Below are 23,867 nucleotides of genomic sequence, written 5' to 3' on the forward strand. Positions count from 1 at the left end.
CCCTTTTCTGAACCCTTTCCAAGGCCAAAATATCTTTTTTGAGATGAGGAGATCACATTTGTACACAGTATTCAGGGTGTGGGCGTACCATAGTTTTATACCGGGGCATTAAGATATTCTGTGTCTTATTTTCTATCCCTTTCTTAATGATTCCTAGCATTGTATTTGCCTTTTTGACCGCCGCTGCACACTGTGTGTAAGTTTTCAGGGAACTATCCACGATAACTCCAAGATTTCTTTCCTGATTTGTCGTAGCCAAATTAGCCCCCATCATGCTGCACATATCGTTGGGATTATTTTTTCCAACATGCATTACTTTACATTTATCCACATTAAATTTCATTTGCCATTTTGTTGCCCAATCACTCAGTTTGGTGAGATCTTTTTGAAGTTCTTCACAGTCTGCTTCTGTCTTGACTATCTTAAACAGTTTAGTATAATCCGCAAACTTTACCACCTCACTGCTACCCCTTTCTCCAGATCATTTATGAATAAGATGAACAGGATTGGTCCCAGGACTGGCCGTTGGGGGACACCACTAGTTACCCCTCTCCATTCTGAAAATTTACCACTTATTCCTACCCTTTGTTTCCTGTCTTTTAACCAGTTCTCAATCCATGAAAGGACCTTCCCACTTATCCCATGGCAATGTAACTTACACAAGAGCCTTTGGTGAGGGATCTTGTCAAAGGCTTTCTGAAAATCTTAAGTATACTATATCTACTGGATCTCCCTTTGTCTGCATGTTTGTTACCCATAGAGTTCTTTGAAGGGGTTATGTCTACACTACCCTCCTAATTCGAAATAGGAGGGTAATGTAGGCATACCGCAATTGCAAATGAAGCCCGGGATTTGAATTTCCCGGGCTTCATTTGCATAAAGCGGGCTCCGCCATTTTTAAATCCCCGCTCGTTTGAATCCCGTGCCGCGCGGCTACATGGGGCACGAACTAGGTAGTTCGAACTAGGGTTCCTAGTTCGAACTACCGTTACTCCTCATTCCACGAGGAACCCTAGTTCGAACTACCTAGTTCGTGCCGCGTGTAGCCACGTGGCACGGGGTTCGAACGAGCGGGGATTTAAAAATGGCGGAGCTCCGCTTATGCAAATGAAGCCCGGGAAATTCAAATCCTGGGCTTCATTTGCAATTGCGGTATGCCTACATTACCCTCCTATTTCGAATTAGGAGGGTAGTGTAGACATACCCTAATAGATTAGTAAGACATGATTTCCCTTTACATAAACCATGTTGACTTTTGTCCAACAAATTATGTTCTTCTACATGCCTGACAATTTTATTCTTTACTATTGTTTTGACTAATTTGCCCGGTACATTTCGTTTTAATGTAACTTACAAAAACCTCTTAATGTAAAATATAATACAGTTGGTAGGACCAGTTTCCATTATATTGTGTCTTTATATGTTAGTATCTTTCAGAAACATTCATATTTGAAACTGAAAATGTCCAGAGGTTGATCTCTAATTTGTGAATTTCTGTTTTTAAAATTTGAGCAGAATTCTTTGCTCTTTTTTTAAAAAAAAACTTTTGAAGCGATTGCATTGTTACGTAACTTTCAGAATATGGGGTGCACGGTGCACTATGACTACAGCCCAAGTGTCCTTCCTGCCCTATTTTAACCCCCAGCTTGATTCCCAGAACTTGGACAGAGGAGACGATGTAGAATTGTTAAAGTGGCTCTGAAATAAGGTCATCACACTGTTGAATTGTCAGACAGTATATGAGCCATGGCCAGGTTAAGTAATGTTAGAATTGAGGGAATGCAGCCCACATAAAGAATGTGCATCTAATTGAAAGCATTTTATCTTTTATTCTTACAGTTCGTAAGATAAAAAATAATTGAGGTTAAAGGAAAAAATATTTCTTTACTTTGTATATAGTCAAGGTGGAGCTTGTGTTCATGGTGCTGTATCTTTCTCATTGAGGGATGAGAACACACACACACACACACCCCAGCGCAGCAAGTTTCAGAGCTGTAAAGCACCAGTGTAAACAACTCCCAGCACTCTTAGGGTACGTCTACACTGCAACACTATTTTGAAATAGCTAGCACTATTCTTAGTCCCATCTACACCATAGTCAGTTACAAGCAGTCCCCGAGTTACATACGAGATAGGGACTGTAGGTTTGTTCTTAAGTTGAATTTGTATGTAAGTCGGAACTGGCGTCCAGATTCAGCCGCTGTTGAAACTGACCAGCGGCTGACTACAGGAAGCCCGAGGCAGAGCTGCTCTGCCCCGGGCTTCCTGGAATCAGCCGCGGCTGAATCTGGACGCCTGGGACAGAGCAGTTGGGGCGCTGCCGGGTAGGTCCCCGCAGCGCCGCACCTCGGTGCTGCGGGGACCAACCCGGCAGCACCCCAGCTACTCTACCCCAGGTGTTCCCAAGTCAGCCGCTGTTGAAACTGATCAGCGGCTGATTCCAGGAAGCTCGAGGCAGAGCAGCTCTGCCCAGGCTTCCTGGAATCAGCTGCCGATCAGTTTCAACAGTGCCTGAATCTGGATGCCTGGGACAGAGCAGCTGGGGCGCTGCCGGGTAGGTCCAGTAGCGCCGAAGGACGGCGCTGCGGGACCACCCGGCAGCGCCCCAGCTGCTCTACCCCAGGCGTCGGCGAGAAAAGCCTGGTCTGCTGGGGGGAGGGAGGCACACTAGCTGCGCCCCCCCTCAGCAGACCAGGGAGACGCGGAGCAAAGCCGCGGAGGACGCGGGCGGCGGGACTGCATCGCGTCTCGGTGGTCCCGCCGCCTGCGTCCTCCGCGGCTTTGCTCCGCGTCTCCCTGGTCTGCTGGGGTGGCCCCCCCAGCAGACCAGGGAGACGCGGAGCGGCTTTTCTCGCCGCGGAGGACGCGGGCGGCAGGACCGCCCAGACGCACCGCGGTCCCACCGCCCGCGTCCTCCGTGGCGACAAAAGCCCCGTTCGTATGTAGGGATCCAATGTAAGTCGGATCCATGTAACTCGGGGACTGCCTGTATTTTGAAATAGTGTCAAAATACTGTCAGACTGGAGGACTTCTTACTCTGACGCCTGTAACCCTCATGGTATGAGAGCACTCTTCCTCCAACTTCCCTTATTCCTGTTTCAAAATAAGTTCTGTGTAGACATTCCCTATTTCAAAATAAGCTATTTCAAAATAAGCCCTGCTGTGTAAACTCACCCTTAGTTACTCCCTTGGTTGAGGGGGTTTACCTACAGCACACCTCTGAGAGAGCTCTTTCCAGTTGGAACTACAGGCAGTCCCCGACTTACGCGGATCCGACTTATGTCGGATCCGCACTTACGAACGGGGCTTTCTCGCCCCGGAGGTCGGGGCAAGAAAGCCCCGTTCGTAAGCTGCTCCGGTGCCCCTGGTCTGCTGGAGACCGTCTCCAGCAGACCAGGGGCACCGGGCGGGTTCCCGCGCTTCTGAGGCTTTGCCAAAGCAAAGCCTCAGAAGCGCGGGGAACCGCCGCTGCTGTCGCTTCAGTCTGGGTGCCTGTGGTCTGCTAGGGACCGTCCCCAGCAGACCACAGGCACCCAGACTGAAGGGGCAGCAGCGGCGGTTCCCCGCGCCTCTGAGGCTTTGCTCTGGCAAAGCCTCAGAGGCGCAGGACCCCCCCACGGCTGTGGCTTCAGTCCGGGTGCCTGTGGTCTGCTGGGGACCGTTCCCAGCAGACCACAGGCACCCGGACTGAAGCCGCAGCCGCGGGGGGGTCCCGCGCCTCTGAGGCTTTGCCAGAGCAAAGCCTCAGAGGCGCGGGGAACCGCCGCTGCTGCCACTTCAGTCTGGGTGCCTGTGGTCTGCTGGGGACCGTCCCCAGCAGAGCACAGGCACCGGGACTGAAGCCGCAGCCGTGGCGGGGTCCTGCGCCTCTGAGGCTTTGCCAGAGCAAAGCCTCAGAGGCGCGGCACCCCGCTGCCGCTGCGGCTCTGCTCCCCGTGTCCCTGGTCTGCTGGGGGGGGGGGGCGCAGCTAGCGTGCTCCCCCCCCCCCCCCCAGCAGACCAGGCTTTTGTTTTGGACTCTGGGGCAGAGCAGCTGGGGCGCTGCCGCTTGGTCCTGCAGCGCCGCTCTGGGCACTACTGGACCAACCCGGCAGCACCCCAGCTGCTCTGCCCCAGGTCCTGATTCAGCCGCTGCTGGTCAGTTTCAGCAGCGGCTGAATCAGGACGCCTGGGGCAGAGCAGATGGGGTGCTGCTGGGTTGGTCCAGTAGCACCGAGGAGCGGCGCTACTGGAGCAACCCAGCAGCACCCCAGCTGCTCTGCCCCAGGCGACCCAAGTCAGCTTCTGCTGAAACTGACCAGCGCTGACTACAGGAAGCCCCAGGCAGAGTTGCTCTGCCCCGGGCTTCCTGGAATCAGCTGCTGATCAGTTTCAGCAGCAGCTGACTTGGGGACGCCTGGGGTTCTTAAGTTGATTCTGTATGTAAGTCAGAACTGGCGGTCAGTTTCAGCAGTGTCTGAATCTGGACGCCAGTTCCGACTTACATACAGATTCAACTTAAGAACAAACCTACAGTCCCTATCTTGTACGTAACCCGGGGACTGCCTGTAGGTGCGAGCTAGAGGTCTGAAGCCTAGGATATGATGCACTTGATGATTTCTTTGCCATTGTGCCTGAACAATATCTTGTTTAAATCCATGAGTGGGTTTTAGCTAGCTATACTTATAATTTGTTGTGCATTTGTTTTTTCAGTTCGATTTGGAAGCAGTAAAATTGATAAAGAGCTAATCAATCGAATAGAGAGAGTTACTGGAAAAACACCTCACCACTTTCTGCGCAGAGGCATCTTTTTTTCTCATAGGTGGGTGAGGTTTTCTTTTGCTCCTCTGGTAATATTCAGAGGCTAGTAAACACAGAAACATATGGATCGGGGTGCATGCAATTTCTATTAATCTTGGCAGGAGCAACCTGTATCCCACAGAAAACCACATCCAGTTCTCATTTATACCAATAAAAACCCAAAATAAAAGCGCTTCAAGTTAGTGAAATTTCTCTTGGTTTTCAGTATCATTGCTGGGAGTAAAATATAGCCCAATAAAGTAGGGGAAGTTTGGGAAAAACTAGAAGGGAAAAGCAAAACCTTTGCTGTAGTCACGGATTATAAGAAATCACACTTTCGGTGTATGGTCTTGTGACTGAATAAAGTAATAACATGGAAGATTGCAAGTGAAAATACAATTATGTTAAAAGTAAGAATGCTCTTTCAACTTACTGTTTTAACAAAGAACAGTTTCTTTTGAAATTCTAGAAATTCTGAAGTGTCATAGTTCCTCTTGAAGTTAGATACTAAAAACAGTAAACACTTCCTGAAGTAAATAGCATTTATATTTTAGTGTGATTCATTCCACATATGTAGCAATAACAGAACTGGGTTCAGAAGCATTATAAACTATCACAAGAACTAAATCTGCTTGGGCTCCAGTATAACTTTCTTTCAAAGGTTTTGTATTGTTGTAAGAAATTAGAGGGGTGGAGAAGGAGTTGGGTTTCTGTTGTGTTGTTGGGATTTTGATTTTGTTTTTGTTTTGTTTGTTGGTAGGTGAAAAGTTATCATTCCAAGAATGCATATTTTCATGCATTGAACATAGTATAATATCCAAACATGGGTGTATGTTTAGGCCCCTCTTCTCTATTGGGATCTGCTAGCATAGACCTCCAGGCTTGTGCAGAGTCCTTGTTGACTTCAATGAGACTCAACACAGATACATGGATCCCAATAGACATTTAGGCTACATCTAGACTGCATCCCTCTGCTGAGAAAAGGATGCAAATCAAGCACTTTGGCGTACAGGAGTGCTGAAAAAGCTCCCCGCTGTTGGCAGAGCCGCGGCTACACTTTACTTTCACTTTCGACACTGAGCCTGATCAGCACAGCTTCGGAACATGAGTATACAAATGAAGCCTGGGATATTTAAATCCCTTCTCATTTGCACTTCTGAAGTGCTTGATTTGCATCCCTCTCTCGACAGAGGGATGTAGTCTAGACACAGTCTTGAGTCCTTAATTTATCATACAGGGCATATACAAAACCTACATTTTTCGATTAAATAACTTATTTTTTTTAACTGAATATTTTAAATATGCTCAGCCAATACCTTCTCTTTTTTAAAAATAATTCTTATGAAGTGTACTATATATTTATAAGACTTTTTTAAGTTACTATAATTGGTTTGTGAATACATTTTGCATTTAAAAGCTTTCATTTTTCTATTCAAAATTTTTACTGTATCTTGCCAGTTGTTCCTTTTGGAGCTGATTTATTCACCTACAGGTTTATTTATTTAACCTTTTTTATTAAATTCTCCAAGTCATATCATTTTTCCTCTATTTTATTTTCTAGAGATATGAACCACATTCTTGATGCATATGAAAATAAGAAGCCCTTTTACCTTTATACAGGTAGAGGTCCCTCCTCAGATGCTATGCATGTTGGTCATCTTATCCCGTTTATTTTCACAAAGTAAGTAACTTTGACATCTAAATTTTTAGTTTATTACTAAATAAATATTTGTTTTTCTTCTGAAATTTTGAACAGCATTTAAAGCTATAAAAATGGTACATGGGATGATTTAGCTGGGGTTGGTCCTATTTTGAGCAGAGGGCTAGACTAAAGAGTCTCCTTAGTTCTCTTCAACCCTAATCTTCTATGATTCTGTGTCCTATGACTGTCTGTGTTATTTCAGCTGTATATAAAATTAAATGCAAAAATATTGTTAATGAAACTCTTACAGTGGCCTGCTTAAAGTAAGTCTATTGTTGTCTATACACCAGCATTACGTCTCCTACGTGGAGCACACATTTTTCTTTGTTAAAGAAAAGAGTCAAAAGTACAGTGTGATCACTAACACAGCAATAGAAACCTTGAGCCTGATTCTCCACTCCCCTGTGTAACCATTTATTTCTATGGCACATGCACGTAAAGCACTAGTCTTGAGGTGAGTGAGTGGAGAGCTCTGGTTTGGCACAATTTTCCATCCATTTTGGATAAGCATATTTTATGACACAAGGTATAAATCTGTGGAGAATCAAGCCCCTTTACTTTTATATTGCCTGAATTAATTTAAATATTTTGGCTGTGTAACCCATTTGCTTTAAGTTGTTATACAAAATAAAATATTTTAATTTCTATTAGATGGCTGCAAGAAGTATTTAATGTTCCGCTGGTTGTACAGTTGACTGATGATGAGAAGTACCTGTGGAAAGATCTGACAATTGAGAAAGCTTCTGAATATGCTGTGGAAAATGCAAAAGACATCATAGCCTGTGGTTTTGACATCAATAAAACCTTTATCTTTTCTGATCTTGACTACTTGGGGTAAGATGATAATGGGTTATATTCAGGCAAGTTTGTGAACTTCCAAGACCTAAAACTTCAAGTATTTTATACCAATTTTAATGGCAGTAGACACAGCATATAGTTATAAGGAAGAACAATGCAGCTGAGAAGTCCCAAACTCTCCATTGTAAAGATTAATTAACAAGATTATGTGAACTATCTCTAACAAATTAGTTCATTTCTTCCTACCTGCCAATGTCAAAAATAATGCTTAAGGAGGGATTTTCAACGCGCTCTACATTGGCCTACCTCTCCTCCCATTCGTGTCTATGTATAACTCCCATTGACTTCAGTGGGAGCTGAGATAAAACAAGACAGACTGCATGTGAAAGTTCCACCCATACCATATGTAAACACACTCATGCTGTATAAACATATTAAAGTGTATTTGGAGACCTATTTTAGCCTTGAACAGAAATAGCAATGTTTGCTGACTAACAGTTGTTCGGGCTGCAGTATTGCTAAAAATTCTCATGAATCTGCAATTATTGACAAATGTTCCCAAAGATGTAAAGTTATATAGTTGATTGTCCATTAATCTTCTTTCCAAGGAAAGTGAATTAAACATTTGTAAATTGTTATGATTAAGAACAGATATATTTTGTTTATAGTGCATTTTGTAGTCGTATATACTTACTGCATACATAAGTGTATGTAGTGTTTCATATTCTATGACAAATTTAGAACTAATGCAAGATTTTAGGGGAAGAAATCACACACACTCAGCAAGAAATGTTGAAAAGTTAATATTAAGGCCAAATCCATACTACCACATATGTCAGCAAAAATTATGTCACTCCAGGATGTGAAAAAACCATACACTAAGCAACATACATTTTGCCAGCATTCATGGTAATGTGCCCAGCACTATGTCAGTAAGAGAACTTCTCCTGCCAACATAGCTCATTGAAGTGGATTTATTATGTTGACAGGAGAGTGGCTACGAGAGTAATTTTACAGCGACACATCTGTATTGGTACAGCTGTGAGTTTCTATAAACTTGCTAGTGTAGACACAGCCTAACTGCCTTCTTGTGCCTGTGCATGTAAAATATGGGTTCTCTTAATATGGTTTTTCTGTCTTAATGAGACCTGCTAGTCAAGCCAACTTTGAACAAAATTAATTCAGATACCTACATTTTCTTCCACAAGAAAATAATCTATTCATGGATGCTTAGGGAAGGCATGTAAATTAGATGTTCAGATACTATGATGGTGATGATTGATTAAATAGTTCCTGTGGGGCTTGGTGACTTAGGGGACAGAGTTGGAAGTTTTCACTAGACTTGCCTACTCCTTCTTCCCTGAAGGAAAACATTTCTTTTTTTCTTCATTCTTTTTTTTTTTCCATTTAGCAAAAAGAACTTCCACGCCTTTCCTCTTGAAGAAAGGTGTCTCTAGGTATCTTGTTTTCTTTCCTTTCTATGGTAGCTACCTGGTCCTGTTGCTGCAAAATTCACTTTTGGGGATGATAGCATAGGGATTAGCTTCACAAAGGTTAGTTGCAGACCAAAAGATGGCCATTCCTGAACAACAGAACTGGTCTTTTTTTTCCTCTTGATTAGGGAATGGTGCCTCATGGAAGTCGTTGTTCTGGTTTGTCAAGCTCCTTTTCCATATTAGCCAACCTGACTTGTGGTCTCCCATGATACACTGCAGTCTTCCCTCTTGGAGAGGAAGAAGTCCCTGGCAACGATGCATCATAGAAGATAATCTCCATCAGGAATCTCAGCCCATAGAGGAGAACAGAAACAGGAGGTGTCTGAACCTCAATTCCCCAGAGCCACCTACCTATTAGTATTTTGATTTTTCAGGGATTTGAGGGTGTTTTGTTGTTGTTTGTTTGTTGTTGGGTTTTTTTTTTTAACAAAAAAACTGAAATTTTCTACAAAAAGCAAACAGTTAATTTGGTTAAAAACCCAGTTTTCCATTGAAAACCAGTTGTGAAGCCAGCCCCAGTGACCAAGTAGTATGTTAGCTTGTGGAGAAAAGGCTATAAACTTCATAAATATTAAATCTAGATTATCAATAAATTTAGAACCTAATTTTTTAACAAATACCAGAAGCAGTGCTTCTGTGGTGGTATAAAAATATATCTGTGTTGTTTAGATGCTATTACAGAAAATTAGTCTCCCCTCTTTGACATTAAATTCTTCGCCTTTATATCCCCCCCCCCTCTTTTTTTTACAGAATGAGTCCAGGATTCTACAAGAATATTGCAAAGGTTCAGAAGCATGTTACATTTAATCAAGTGAAGGGGATCTTTGGCTTTACAGACAGTGATTGCATTGGTAAGAAAATGAATGTGAGTTACTGGAAAGGACTGCTATTTGCATTTTGTGTGATACCAAAGGCACCTTGATTGTGTAAACAGACTAGCACCTGCTGCTCATTGGAAAAACTGACCAGAGTAGCACAAATATTAATATTTTGAACTGATCACGTAGGACATAGTCCTAGAGTCCTTACTTAGGCAAAACACCTTTAGCTACCACTGTAAGTTTTCCCAGTGTAAGGGCGGCTGTTTATGGCCTCGATAGCAATGAAGTATGAAATACAGAAGTTGTTGACATTCATGCAATGTCCACAGTGTAGAGAGTAATTCTTTGTGTAATTCAGTGCTATAACTAATACCTAATAATAACACTTCTATAGCACTTTCTACCTTAAATGCATTTTCCAGGTTTTAATCTAGTCTCAAAAAGGTATAAGTACACTATCTGTATTTTTCAGATTGAAAAATAGAGTGCTAAAGGCCTAATTTTCAGAGGTGCTGAGCAGCCACAGCTTCCATTCATATAGTTGTAGGTGCTTATAGTTCCAAATGGCTTTGAAGCTCAAAGATATCATTAGAACTCAAGTTTCTGGTTCCCAGCCCTGTTCTCAAACTCCTCAGGCCTCTTTTAGCTTCTCAGAATTTATTGTTATATTCTAGGGTGTGATTCCCACATATTGGCTGGGCTCCAGGGAGAAAAAACGAGGTTTGTTATAAATGGCCACGGTTATTTAGGCTATGTGGGGACACTGAGCACTCTTTTTCCAGTTTGGAGAAATCTACCATTGCCCCTCTTCAATTTGGAGAGGGAGTTGAGCTGTGAATCTCAGCCTTGGGAAACCAGGCAAGGAGGTAATACACACCATCTCCTCTGCTTCTCCTGGAGAGGGCAAAAGGCATCTTTGGAAAAGTCTGAAGCATGAGATTAGATGATAGTCACATTCTTAATGAAAAATAAGCATATTGATGGCAGTGCGGAGCTTTCTGTTCTCCCTAGGGCCTGTGAAAGAAGGGAATGAATGGGGATTCACGGATTCCAAAGCCAGAAAGGGCCAGCCTAACTCCCCACACTCACACAGTCTGCACAGTTTCTCACAGTGTGGGGTCTAAAACATACCTTTTAGAAAGACAGCAATTCTCATCTTGCTGAACTCAAACATTCACTTTTTTATGTGGTAATAGACTAAATCCATCTCTGTAATACAACTCTTAATTCTCTTACTGTAGTGCTAAATATTTGTGTGTGTTGAATGTTATTCAACTGGCAAGGGGCAAATAAAAATGCTCAAAAGTGTGTTCTTTCCTAGGGAAGATCAGTTTTCCTGCTATCCAAGCTGCTCCATCCTTTAGCTCATCATTTCCACAAATCTTCAAAGACAAGAAAGACATTCAGTGTCTTATCCCATGTGCCATTGATCAGGTTAGAAATTATTTTATGTGGTTTGGGGATTTTTAAAATGCACCCATCAGATTTTTTGGGGTGACAAAAAATTAGAAAACATCCATCTCACAGGCAACCTCCTTAGGCAGAAGTCTGAGAATATGGATAGGTCTTGTACTGTGTCCTAATAGGAATAATGCAGGCTTATGAGCCCTGTAGGCACTTTACTAATTTCATATGGATTCCCATTAAGTCTTGAACTTGTCATGATATCCAACTAATCCCTAGTTTGCAAATGTATGTACTATGGTCACATGTAATGTGTGGCTCTTATAGTGCTTTTCATCAGTAGAACTCAAAGCACTACAAAGATCGATATCATTATCCCTGTTTTACAGCTGGGGAAACTGAGGCACAGGAAAAGGAAGTGACTTCCCCAAGATCACCTACCATATCCATGGCAGAGCCTGGAATAGAACTCATGTTTCCTAAGTCTAGTACCGAGCTATTGCATTATATCCTATAACTGAGGTCTCGGGGGCCATGGAGAGATTGCTCACTTAGGGTAAACTGCAAAGAATGGGGCAGACAGACCTCCAAACTGGTGGTTATTCTAATACAGGTTGGAGCTCCCTGGTTCGGCACCCTCAGGACCTGAACAGTTCCAAACAAGGGGGTTTGCCAGACTAGGGAAGGTCAGGCGTCAGGTTCTCCCGGGCTTTCCCTCTTGGCCACCAGTCCAGCAAGTATGCTGCCCAGGCCCGCTGGTGGAGCTCCAATCCAACTTGTCAGCCTCGTTCTGGCTGGCGGTGCTTCCTGCCCCCAGCTGTCTTTTGTGTAAGGATTATATCTCTGATGTAATCTCCTATTTCCTAAGCATTACCAATAGGTTAGTTACACCGGTTAACATAACCCACCTTCAGCCATTTACAGGTAAAAATCTTGTCACTTGGAGTGTCCATGCTAAATGAAGCTAATAGAGTGGGCTGCAAGTGCCTAATACTTAACTTTTGATGTCATTAGGATGTAGAATGTAGCAGCCTGTTCAGTTCATGTCTTTGTTCAAACCTTAATTAAAGGTGTCAAATTTGCAAATGAAGGCAAGTTCCTCATCTAGTTTTTGCTTTGTAATAATATAGTCACTTTGAGATCCATTAATAAGTGCCTGGGCAGGTTAAAATGTTCCCCAACCGGTTTCTGAGAGATATCATTTTGAATATCCAATCTGTGTCCATTAATCCTTTGTCATAAAGACTGTTCAGTTTAGCCAATGTACATGGCAGAGGGGCATTGCCCGGGCACTCATTAATGGATTTAAATTGACTCAGAGAGATTTTTCCTGAAGGTCACTGATTGGAACCTGAACCATTTCTAATCAAACAGTTCGGAACTATGCATATTCCATTTTATTCAAGGCTTTTATTGTTGGCTGTTCTAGGATCCTTATTTTAGAATGACCAGGGATGTAGCCCCAAGGATTGGATATCTTAAACCAGCTTTGCTGCATTCAATCTTCTTCCCAGCACTGCAAGGCGCACAGACAAAAATGAGTGCTAGTGACCCCAATTCCTCCATCTTCCTCACTGACACACCCAAGCAGATCAAGACAAAGGTAAGAACCTACACAACATGGGAAACAAATACAGCTCTATATTCTGTGGAATAATTTGCTTGAGGATTACAATAAGCCCTTTTTTTCATTTTGTTGACCATTATTTTAAACATACCCATGTTAATGCTTGTAGAACTAGCAGAATCTTGTTGGGGGATAAGGCAATATGCCACGTCTATTTTTTAAGGCAGAATTCATTTACTAACCCTAACTATTAAAATTACCCACTGTACATACTGACACTCATGCACACAGTTCTACAGATGGGATATAATTACCAGCCTCACTTGCTCATGATATTTCATTGGCCAGGTGGTCTAGACATGAGGAGAGGAGCAGGGTCGTGTTAATGTGCACTGATGCTCCTAGAGGATGATTGTAGAACCGAAAGACTCAATTCTGTAGTTTTGCACCCATCTTTTTGTAAATTTTAGTCCATAGATCTTGTGGTGTTGCACTGCCCCAGAACACTGTATGACCATGAGTCAGTAGTTTACAGCAGATGGGACTTGGATCTTCTTTTCTCAATGGAGTTTTTGTCCCTCTCCCTCTCCCTTCGGTGGGTTATTTTGCAGGGCTCGTTTGTTTTGTTCTTCAGCCATCAAAGTGGTGCTGTCAGCTGGTCTCCAGACAAGCTGGCTTCAGGGACTGATTCCTTACACCTAACTTTAACAGAGTTAAGGCAATACAAAGTTTAAAATGGGGTTTCAGTTACACTATATTAAAAAAGTTCCAAAAAGAAAAAGTTACAACAACAGATTCTCCAAAGGCAATTCTTAACAGGTTACTAACAAATTAATCAAAATCCCGTTCATAAAAATTGAGCCACAATTCATGAGGTTACATACATCACGTCACATTGGTAGATATAATTTATTAAAGGGGTGATTTCATGCTGCAGCCCTACATCCACATCTTTTTTCCTTTTTAGAATTTATTCTGATGTATCTTCAGAAATTGACTGAGTCAGACAAACATAACCAACCTAGTCTGATCTTTTGCCCTGTCAGCTAAACTACCAGAATAATATTTAATGTACTAAAAATCCTGTTTGTTCAACTGGTGTCTGCAGAGTTTTGCCATAAGAATAAGGTCTGGCAATATCCCTATTCCACAAATACATAGCAGATATCTATAATTTTAAAGACTGGCAATCTGTGATATAAATCAAATGAAGAGTTCTTGTTGTTCTTTGTTGACTACTCTATGACACCAAATATCACTGTGCTACACAGTGACAGTTGCTAGGCAGGCCAAACTTTCATTGCGGCTCAGTGGATTTGCTGCTGCCATGCACTTCTCCAGCTAATTAGTTGGCGCACAGAAATATTACATTAGCCTTCTCTTTGGTGTTAAAAACAGTTTCTATTTCCTCTCCAGTGTATTCCCATAACTCACTTAATTCTGAAGAAAATCAGACATGCATAATGATAGGAGACTAAATTAGACAAGGTGTGTGCATGTGACATGATTCACTGTGTACTTTGCACAAAGAATGAGTCATCCTTGTATTTAAGAAGTTAAGTGTTCAGAAGAGGAGTGTTCACCCCATGTGTTGATCAAGGAGGGGTCATTGTCAGTCAATGGCAGAGAAAGATTTGTTGTGTGTATGACTGGTTAGGCAGCATTCCTAACATGTTTGACAAACTGTTAGATAATGTAGCAGCTAGAGTCTTTTTCATGAGTTTTTTTTCTGTGAAGAATCTGGGTTCTGCATATAAACTGCTGTGTGTGTGTGGCATCAGTATTTGTTTAAGAATTATAATTACAGCTTCACAATTGTGTCCTTTTGCATTTGTGCGGGGAAAATTCCACAATTATGCAGAAATTGGCATTAAGTAGGTAGATTAACTCTTCTATTTTATTGGGAGAGGGGAAACAACCTTAACCCCTACCTTTTAAAATAGTGATATTCATTTAAATACAATAGAAGTAGTTTCCCTCCAGCCTCTCAGAAACATATACACCAGGGGTGGGCAATAATTTTTGACCAGGGGCTACTTCAGAAATTTTTGAAGAGGCCCTGGGTTGCCCCAGAATGGGTGGGGCCTCAGGTGGAAGGGGTGGGCCAGACACTTCTGTGCTTCCCTGCCCACAGATCCTGATTGGTCTGTGGGAGGAGGAGAGCGTGAAGTCTTTGCCCCTGTCCCCCTGGAGAGGAGACTGGCAGTGGGAGGAGACTTTGCGCACTGTCTCTCCCTCCCCACCCTCAAGCCAATCAGGACCTGGGGGCAGAGAGAGCACATGAAGTCTGCCCCCTGCCCTGCCCCACCCTGCAAGGAGCGCACAGCACTTCTAAGCGTCGTGCATTCCTTGCAGGGCAGGGCAGGAGGAGACTTTGTGTGCTTCCTGTCCACCTCCGGACCCTGATTGGCCTTGGGGGTGGGGGTCCTCTCACTCCCTGCCCTCTGACACATGGCACTTAGACTCAACCGCCAGGGTTGACTAAGCACTGTGTACTCCTCTGTCCCTAGGCCTTGATTGGCATAGGGGGTGGGGGAATGGCTGGACCTCAGCGGGCCAGATCAGTCTGCTTAGCGGGCCAGATCCGGCCCACAGAGGCCCTTTGGTTCACCCCTGAGATGCACTCACGGGGCAATCCAAGGTATTGTAGCCCAGGAAATCCTATATCTGCAACTGTTAAAACAATAATTAAAGATAGAATTATAAATATCAGATAGCAATATGATAGACATTTCTGCAAAGAAAAATTATGGCTTAAAATAGAATTTTTCAAACATGTAAGTAAAATTTTGTATAAAGGAGAATTAACGTTGATTTAAACTTTCAAAGGCCTTTGAAAAAGTTCATCCCAAGAGGCAATTAAGACGTCCTGGCGAGAAAGGCAAAGTACTGTCTATCAACAATTGGCTAAGGGACAAAACAGAGTAGGAATAAATAGCAAAAATCCATTGTGACAAAAAAGCCGTGGCACAAGATTCTGTACTACAGCTGATTTTTAATAACTTCCTTAATGATCTGGAGCACTGATATGAGCACTGAGGTGGTAAAATTTGCAGATTCAAGCTATAATTCAGTTAGTCGAGACTGTGAGGATATTGAGAGGGAGCTAACCGGACTAGCTGACTGGTCAACATTATGGTACATTTAAATTCATGGCATAGTAATCCCAACTGCTTATACATGTAACTGGATTTTAAAATTAACTTCATCAGCTCAGAAAAAAGACTTTGTTGTTGCGAACAGCTCAATGAAACCCTTTGCTCGGTGTGCAGAAGCATTCCAAAATGTTTGCACACTTAAGGAATGAGGGGAAGAATTATACCGAAAATATCACTACAGGCAGTCCCCGGGTTACGTACAAGATAGGGACTGTAGGTATGTTCTTAAGTTGAATTTGTATGTAAGTCGGAACTGGTACATATTGTAGGGGAAACTCTAGCCAAACATTTCTCCAGAGCTCAGTTTTATTCTCCCACACCTCACTTCCCTCAGTCCTTTATTCTCAAGCTGAGGTGTCTGCTGAGAAAAGCCGCTCCGCGTCTCCCTGGTCTGTTGGGGGGGGGGGGCACTAGCTTCGCGTCTCCCTGGTCTGCTGGGGGGAAGCAGCTAGTGTGGGGTTGCCTCACCCCGTTTGTAAGTAGGGATCCGATGTAAGTCAGATCCATGTAACCCGGGGACTGCCTGTATATGAAACAATAGTATGCTCTCTGCCGGAATTCTGCTTTCAGTACCAGTCGTCCCTTTCTGTAAGTATATTGAACAATTGGATGAGATTCAGAGACTGGAAACATTAATTATTCAAAGCATGAAAAAATTCTTATTTGAAGAGTCAAAAGACTGGAATTGCTTGCCTTCTGTGGAGGTGCATGTTCAGACATGATAAAAATATATAAAATAATGAGTGGTCTAGAAAAGGCAGATTGTGAGTTGCTGTTCACCCCGTCTCATAATACAAGAATGAGGGGAAATGCCTTAAAACTTGAAGATGGCAAATTCAAAATTGATTACAAAATTGTTTTCAGACAATGAATAATTGGCCCATGAACCTCACCGACCCAAGATATCGTTTAAAATCCAGAGCTTAGCAAGATTCATATGCAGGTTAGATATTTGTACAACTAAAATACCTAGTTATAGCACTAGCAATAAATCCCAAACAGGATTGGAAATGGCGGAGATGCTCAATGACTTCTTTGTTTCGGTCTTCACCGAGAAGTCTGGAGGTGTGCCTAACGTAGTGAATACAAGCAGAGAGAGGGTAAGTTTAGAAGATAGGATACACAAAGAACAAGTTAAAAATCACTTAGGAAAGTTAGATGTCAGCAAGTCACCAGGTCCTGATGAAATGCATCCCAGGATACTCAAGGAGCTGATAGAGGAGGTATCTGAGCCTTTAGCTATGATCTTTGAAAAATCATGGCAGACAGGGGAGATTCCAGAAGACTGGAAAAGGGCAAATATTGTGCCCATCTATAAAAAGGGGAATAAGAACAACCCAGGAAACTACAGACCGGTCAGTTTAACGTCTGTCCCAGGGAAGATAATGGAGCAGGTAATTAAGGAAATCCTATGCAAACACTTGGAAGGTAATAAAGTGATAGGGAATAGCCAGCATGGGTTTGTGAAGAACAAGTCATGCCAAACTAATCTGATAGCTTTCTTTGATAAGATAACAAGCCTTGTGGATAAGGGATAAGCGGTGGATGTCATATACCTAGACTTTAGTAAGGCATTTGATACGGTCTCGCATGATATTCTTATTGATAAACTAGGCAAATATAACTTAGATAGGGCCACGATAAGGTGGGTGCATAATTGGCTGGATAACCGTGGTCAGAGAGTTGTTGTTAATGGTTCTAAATCCTGCTGGAAAGGGATAACAAGTGGAGTTCCTCAGGACAAGGAGTAATGGGCTTAAAGTGCAGCAGGGGAGGTTTAGATTGGACATTAGGAAAAACTGTCAGGGTGGTCAAATATTGGAATAAATTGCCAAGGGAGGTGGTGGAATCTCCCTCTCTGGAGATATTTAAGAACAGGTTAGATAGACATCTGTCAGGGATGGTGTAGACGGAGCTTGATCCTGCCTTGAGGGTGGGGGGCTGGACTCGATGACCTCTCGAGGTCCCTTCCAGTCCTATTATTCTATGATTCTATGATTCGTCTGTAAACAGAAGGCTTTTTTAAAAAAGGAAAATAGCAAAAATGAAGGTGCTGGACACTGTGTCTTTCCAGCCTGTGCCATTATCTTCAGCTCCTGTCTCCTTCTCTCATCACTGATGATAGTTACTAAATCCTACCAGTTTTAGTCTCTGTCTAATCTCTTTAAAACTGTCTGTTCTGTTTCATTCTCCTTCAAAGTTAATTTCTCAGTGAGGTGAATATAGGATATACTTAACAATTTGCTGCTATTTGTATGAAGATAGTTTCGTACAATAATAATAATGCATAGCCTTCCTTACATATGGTGACAGTGGCAGCAGAAACGACTAGGTGTTCTTAATGAAAATCTGGGTAAATTTGTAATGCAACTTGATTATACCTAACAGGCCAGTTTATGGACTGATTGTGTGCACCATCATCTTGTACTGCTCCTCACATCTTGTCACTCCCCTAGTCGTGTCTTCCCATTGCCTTCTGCATCAGGCTCAGGCTTATTGCCCGGCTTTAAGGCTTTGCACAAATATGTTCTTGCTTGCAACTTAACTAGTCTTTAAGATCAATTTTGGTATATAATATTAATATAAGTGATTATGGCCCTTCACACTGCAATCCCTATTTGACATAACTTATACAATAAATAATTATTTTTGTTCTAGATCAATAAGCATGCCTTCTCTGGAGGTAAAGATACTATTGAAGAACACAGGAAGTATGGGGGTAACTGTGAGGTGGATGTCTCTTATATGTATCTCACCTTCTTCCTTGAAGATGATGACAAACTTGAAAAAATGAAGCAGGTAAGGAGCCCACTTAAAGTATATTGTGCATATAAACCATATTTGTATAGTGTCCATTGTCTCCTAAACCTTTGTAGCTTTTAAAGTTAGTGAAAAGTTTATTTTAGATCTTTGTGGACTAACTCAGCTTTCTACATGTTTGTATATATACAATAAAATCCACAGAAAAGATCTTGATGATAATATAAGTAATTTCCCTCTAAAACCTATCTTACAATAACTCCATGTCCCAGGAGTTGTGGTAGGGCCCTCTCACCACTCTGCCTGTAAGGATCATTGATGGGTCTAACCAGGCAGTACTTTCACTCACTGCTGAAAACCACTGTAACAAGACTAGTTTGACTTTCTCCAATCAGAATAGCTGTAAGAAAGACCAGGAGCTGCCAATTTTTCTTTCTGTCCCCACAGCTTTTCCCTGAACAGGAAAGGAGGCAGAGTTAGGGACATTCATTATCCCCATAGAATACTGCAGCCAAGTCCTTGTATGTTCCAGAAGCACAATGGGACATGCTTTCTTCAGAGAGGTTTTCTGAAAATCTCCTAGCACTGCATCAACAAAGCACTGCACTTCCAGTGCTAATGCACAAATAGACCTTCTGCCAGGATTTTACCACCATGCTGTCTCAGATTTGGTGACAAAAATACCTCACCTAGCCTAGCACTAATGAAACTACACCCACTATAGTGAAATAGTGGGAGGGTTTCAAAAAACTGTCATTGTAGATGCAGCTTCCTAACTGAGTGAAATGTCATTAAAAGACCAAAAGTCCACTGAAATGTATTGGAATAATTACATTTGGGCTTTAAGAAGTGTAGCCATTGGGTATTAGCAACAACTGTGGCTTGAACAAATACGAAAAAATGGCTTAATAGTAAAGGCAGATGAAACCAAACTGTTTTTATTACCACTTCAAAACCAAGGCTGAGCTGCCCTAAGCCTTAGCCACAGTTTCTAACACTGTGCTGAAGAGTTTGGTACTGTATACGTTTGCCCCTAAGCCATTTAACAGCTGTGCAGTTGAATGCACTGCTAGCAAAACACATATATTTCCTAGTGTGGAAATAGACTTTCAGGGCCATTCAGTATAAACAGGATCCTCTATCCATGTATAGAATCTCTGTAGAACCTCATGAAAGAAAAGCAACAGTTTTGGGTATGCTGTTGTGAAGTACAAGCTGGCTACTGCTACTTTTTGATTATACTGATATCCTAGGGAGGAAAAAATGGCTTCCTGTAGCTAATAACTGGATTTTCAAGTTAAATCTCTGCTCACTTAGTTTTACTCACAGAAGCATGTTAAATTTAAAAAAATTGTTGTACTGTGGTGCTAACCCTTTAAAAATCAGTAGGTAATGTTGCAAATTACACTGCCACTGTGATATCAGGTGATCTTCTGAAGTGTATCACTTCAGTATTGGCCAGGAGCTGTGCTTTTAAAGAGATTATGCTCAACATTCAGGTCCTTTTCCATACGACCAGATAAGTTTTTAACAGCTGACGCTTTCTTGCAGGCTTATACAAGCGGAGCACTGCTCACAGGAGAGCTAAAGAAGGTGCTTATTGAAACACTGCAGCCCTTGATAGCAGCTCATCAGCAGAGACGCAAACAGATTACAGATGAAATGGTGAAACAATTTATGACTCCACGGAAATTGGCATTTGATTTTTAATGATATAGATGTAATTTATCAATAGATAGGAACCAGACTGAATTGTTTTCTGTTGTATGTCATCACTCCGTAATTATGTAAAGGTTGCAATCAGTACTTTATAAATGTTACTTCTAATAAGTTATGTACAATGTATGATCAGTGAGCGTTTGGAAGAATTGTAAAGACATTGTTCATATCTGTATTTAAAAACCAAAACTCATTAGGTCAGGTATCAGTTTTATTGTAACACAAATTACAGAGCTGTCAGAGTCTTTGGTGAGCCATATTGCTTAGCAGAGGATTCTATTACAGTATTTAAGTTGAAAGTCTTAAAAAATAATAATAAAATTTCTACTGTAATGCCCAAGTCTGACTTGTACATTGTTCTATATATGCCAGTAAAAGTCTACATCTCAAAGAAAAATGAAATTCTTAATGGATCCACATTTTCGTCCTGTATAGCTCAGCTTAATGGATGGAGTTTTAATGGTGGCTGCTCAGGGACATATTGCACATAGTAGGTGAGTTTTACAGGGTAAAGTACAGGAATGTGTTCCCAACATTAAACTAGATAAGAAGGATGCATGTATCTGTTGCTAAAGCAGAGAACTGTGAGTGAAGCTGGTTCTGCCACAGCCTTTTAGTAAATCACAGAACCTCCTCTTCCTTCATTTTCACATTTGTTCCAGTGCAATGGGCCCAATTCACTAATGATTGTAAAGTTTTTATCAGATGGAAGTTACTATAGATATACCAATTATTTTTCTGTTACTGGGAGCTAAAATACCTCAAATTATGCTGAAAAACTCCTTCTGTGACTGCTACAGAAAAGGATTTTGTGGTTTTATTGTTCATTCAGTTTTACTGTATCAGTCACAAGATTGGAGTATTTGTTGTAAGTTGTGCATTTGTTAGGAAATCTACTTCCTTGAAATACCCGTACTCTATTTCCATATCCTTGTTCTTTAAGCAACAGACCCTTACACTCTTTAGAGCAACACATGCAATAGCAATACAATCAGTCAACATTTGATACTGCTGAAAAACACTGCATTTTAGGCTGGATCTAAACTATAACAATTTTACGTGTAGTTATGACTCATACCTGCCTGGATGACAGAATTAGAAATGCAGTTGAAATACACTGAAAACTCTGATCTTGTGATAGTAGACATTCATTTACAATGAAATGAAAGTAGCTAGGATTCCAGCCATTAAGAGTTGATTTGATATACTATGTATTTGGTATGAAAGGTGAGAAGCAGTTTGAACCCCTGAAAAATCAGTTTGTCAGGACTTCCATACATACTGGAAACCTGTGACGTGTACGATGTACAATGCCCTACTAGTCCTTTAGCTGTGTAAAGGTACACTCCAACTTTTTTCATACCTTACTAGATAGTGGGTTATTGTGAGATAGGAAAGGAGATGTTTAATGAGTGAACTTTAAAAGTCTGATCCAAAGTCTGCTGAAGTCAATGAGAGCATTTCTATTAACTTGAATCAGGCCCTTAATGTGTAAGAAAATTAAGTACTAATAGTCCTGCTTAGAGCTGGCAGAATGCAGTTTCTCCTTTCCCATTCTCAAAATTCTGCCAATGCATCCTTGTCCTGCAGTCTCTCAAATTGGTGTAACTGGCAGCTGCTGCTCAAAAGTATGTTGAATGTATTTTTTTAATATGATACAGACATACATCCACATGGGACCAGGGGGTAATTACGAAACTTGTTAAAGTTGAGATCTTGCTTCCACTTGTTTAATCTTCATTGTTCATGCGCTGAAAAATATTTACTCTCATCCCTGACCTAATCTTGGAAATTTATGTCTAAAATCAAACTATATAGTTAGGAAAAGTTAAACGTAAAGATGTTGATAATAAAAATCATTAAAGCAAGTAGGGGAAATAAAATGTGTGTTTGTAACTGGCTTTGCAAAAAGTATGAGGTGTAATTAGCTTAATTATGTAGACTTTATGCTAAGTATTTTTCATGGGTATTTAAGAGTTTGCAAAACAGGCTGCAAAACAAAGGTTTTTTTTCTCCTAAAATATAGTGGCCTAAATTTTAGTCACAGATAAAATCACAGTGAGTTTAGAATATGGAAGTCAACTTTAATAGCAGCTACCCATTTACAAAATCCATCACCATAATATCTAAGCACCTCCCATGTCTTTAAAAATTAAAATAATCTCCATCTATCTTCCTTCCCAACCTGTGGGCAAGCTAACTTAACTTCCATTCTGTCATATCTAAAGAGATAAAATATTACTCTGTACTAGAAAGGTGAAATACCATGCCTGTGTGTAAAAAGTTGCCCCTCTGATTAATGTGGATTTTTAATGGTGACCTTTCTATCTTTCCACAGTGCAATTTGAACCATATTTGATCTGTACTCCTCATAAGATCCAGCTATATTGAATTATTGATATTTTTCTAATTTCGTTGAAGAAGTTCCAGAGCAGTTTTCTTTTTGTGCTGATTTCCCAGGCACTGTAGCACTATAAATCCTAATTTATTTCAATTAAACCACAAACTTAAATTATTATAGGAGAAAATGGAACTGGGTATATAATTCTGTAACTCAGACATAAAGAATCATTTTGTATTTAAAATCTAATTGGAGAGTACTAGAAACAAATGTGAAACCAGAATGAATTAAAACATGATTGCTGGTATATTTTAGTAAAGTACTAAAGTGCTTGCTTACAAAAAAGTATGTCTCTGAAAACTGAAGTTTACATATAACAACAGCATGATTAATATTTCCCAAAGGAGACTGACAAATTCAAATTTCCACTGGAAAATGTCAGTTAAATTCCAGAGAAATTTTAAAGGTCAGGGGAGAGCAGAATCTTCAAAATCTTCAGTGAAATCCATGAGAGCTTTTGTAACAATGATCAACTGACATTTTTTCCTTGATTTGCTGGTATTTTGTTCATCTCAGTATAATAAAAAATAGGATCAAGTTGACACATGTCTCTGTGTTTAATTTCTTCATTTCAGCTCTCAGTACTTAATGAGGGGCATCTACTTTCATTTCACATTTTTTCTTTTAGCCCCTTTCTCTGCTCATTGTAAGATTGATTCAATCAGACCCAGATGTTGCTTGTTCAAACTCTGCAAGGCCTAAAGTTGCCTCCAATTCAGATCTTCTGTAATTTCATTGAACGTGGAAATTACCTCTTGGAGGAATCCTTAAGTTCTGATCTTTTTTGTGTGAAAATGTGGATTTCAAAAGCAGAAGAAATTGCTTTTGTAATGCATTAACCAGTTAATATCTTTATTCAAGTCCAAGCTGACAATGTCACATTTGTAAATGAATTCCAGTTAAGTAGTGTCTCTCTGTAATTGGGGGGTAAAATTTCTTCGTAGAAGAATATGGGGGTAGTTAAGGATATGAAAGCTATCAAAACTCTTGCAGCAGTATCTCGGTGGGTGTGATATGACAAGAACAACAAAAAAGTGGAAACATGGCTCTCCAGAATGAAGTGTGGCTGAGAATGACAAATAATCTTTGTGACTAGTCTCAGCTGAATTGTCTCACTTCGTAGTGTCATGCACCCTGGAAACCACATGGCAATGCTTGAGAACATTGTTCCAGAAATAGGAATTAAAAAGCAAGACAAAAATATAAGCACCAGATTGGCACCTCTAACACAACACTGCTTTAAGTGGAAGGCCATTAGCTTC

At 41.2% G+C, this 23,867-nt stretch overlaps 1 protein-coding gene across 4 annotated transcripts in view; it reads left to right on the forward strand.

The window, feature by feature from the left end:
* The window catches only part of WARS1 (tryptophanyl-tRNA synthetase 1), a 33,370-nt gene extending 10,223 nt beyond the window's left edge, over positions 1-23,147 (forward strand). For all 4 annotated transcript variants that reach the window (XM_006123786.5, XM_006123785.5, XM_006123788.5 and 1 more), the window contains 8 exons: positions 4,693-4,801; positions 6,341-6,460; positions 7,133-7,315; positions 9,526-9,626; positions 10,918-11,030; positions 12,430-12,603; positions 18,384-18,524; positions 20,037-23,147. In XM_006123786.5, the coding sequence (XP_006123848.1) occupies positions 4,693-4,801; positions 6,341-6,460; positions 7,133-7,315; positions 9,526-9,626; positions 10,918-11,030; positions 12,430-12,603; positions 18,384-18,524; positions 20,037-20,195 (1,100 nt within the window). In that variant the 3' untranslated portion in view covers positions 20,196-23,147. The remainder of the gene's footprint in view (positions 1-4,692; positions 4,802-6,340; positions 6,461-7,132; positions 7,316-9,525; positions 9,627-10,917; positions 11,031-12,429; positions 12,604-18,383; positions 18,525-20,036) is intronic.
* Positions 23,148-23,867: the final 720 nt, after the last annotated feature.

This window comes from Pelodiscus sinensis, chromosome 5 (genome assembly GCF_052426305.1).
Source record: "Pelodiscus sinensis isolate ZL-2025 chromosome 5, ASM5242630v1, whole genome shotgun sequence".
Lineage (NCBI taxonomy): Eukaryota > Metazoa > Chordata > Testudines > Trionychidae > Pelodiscus > Pelodiscus sinensis.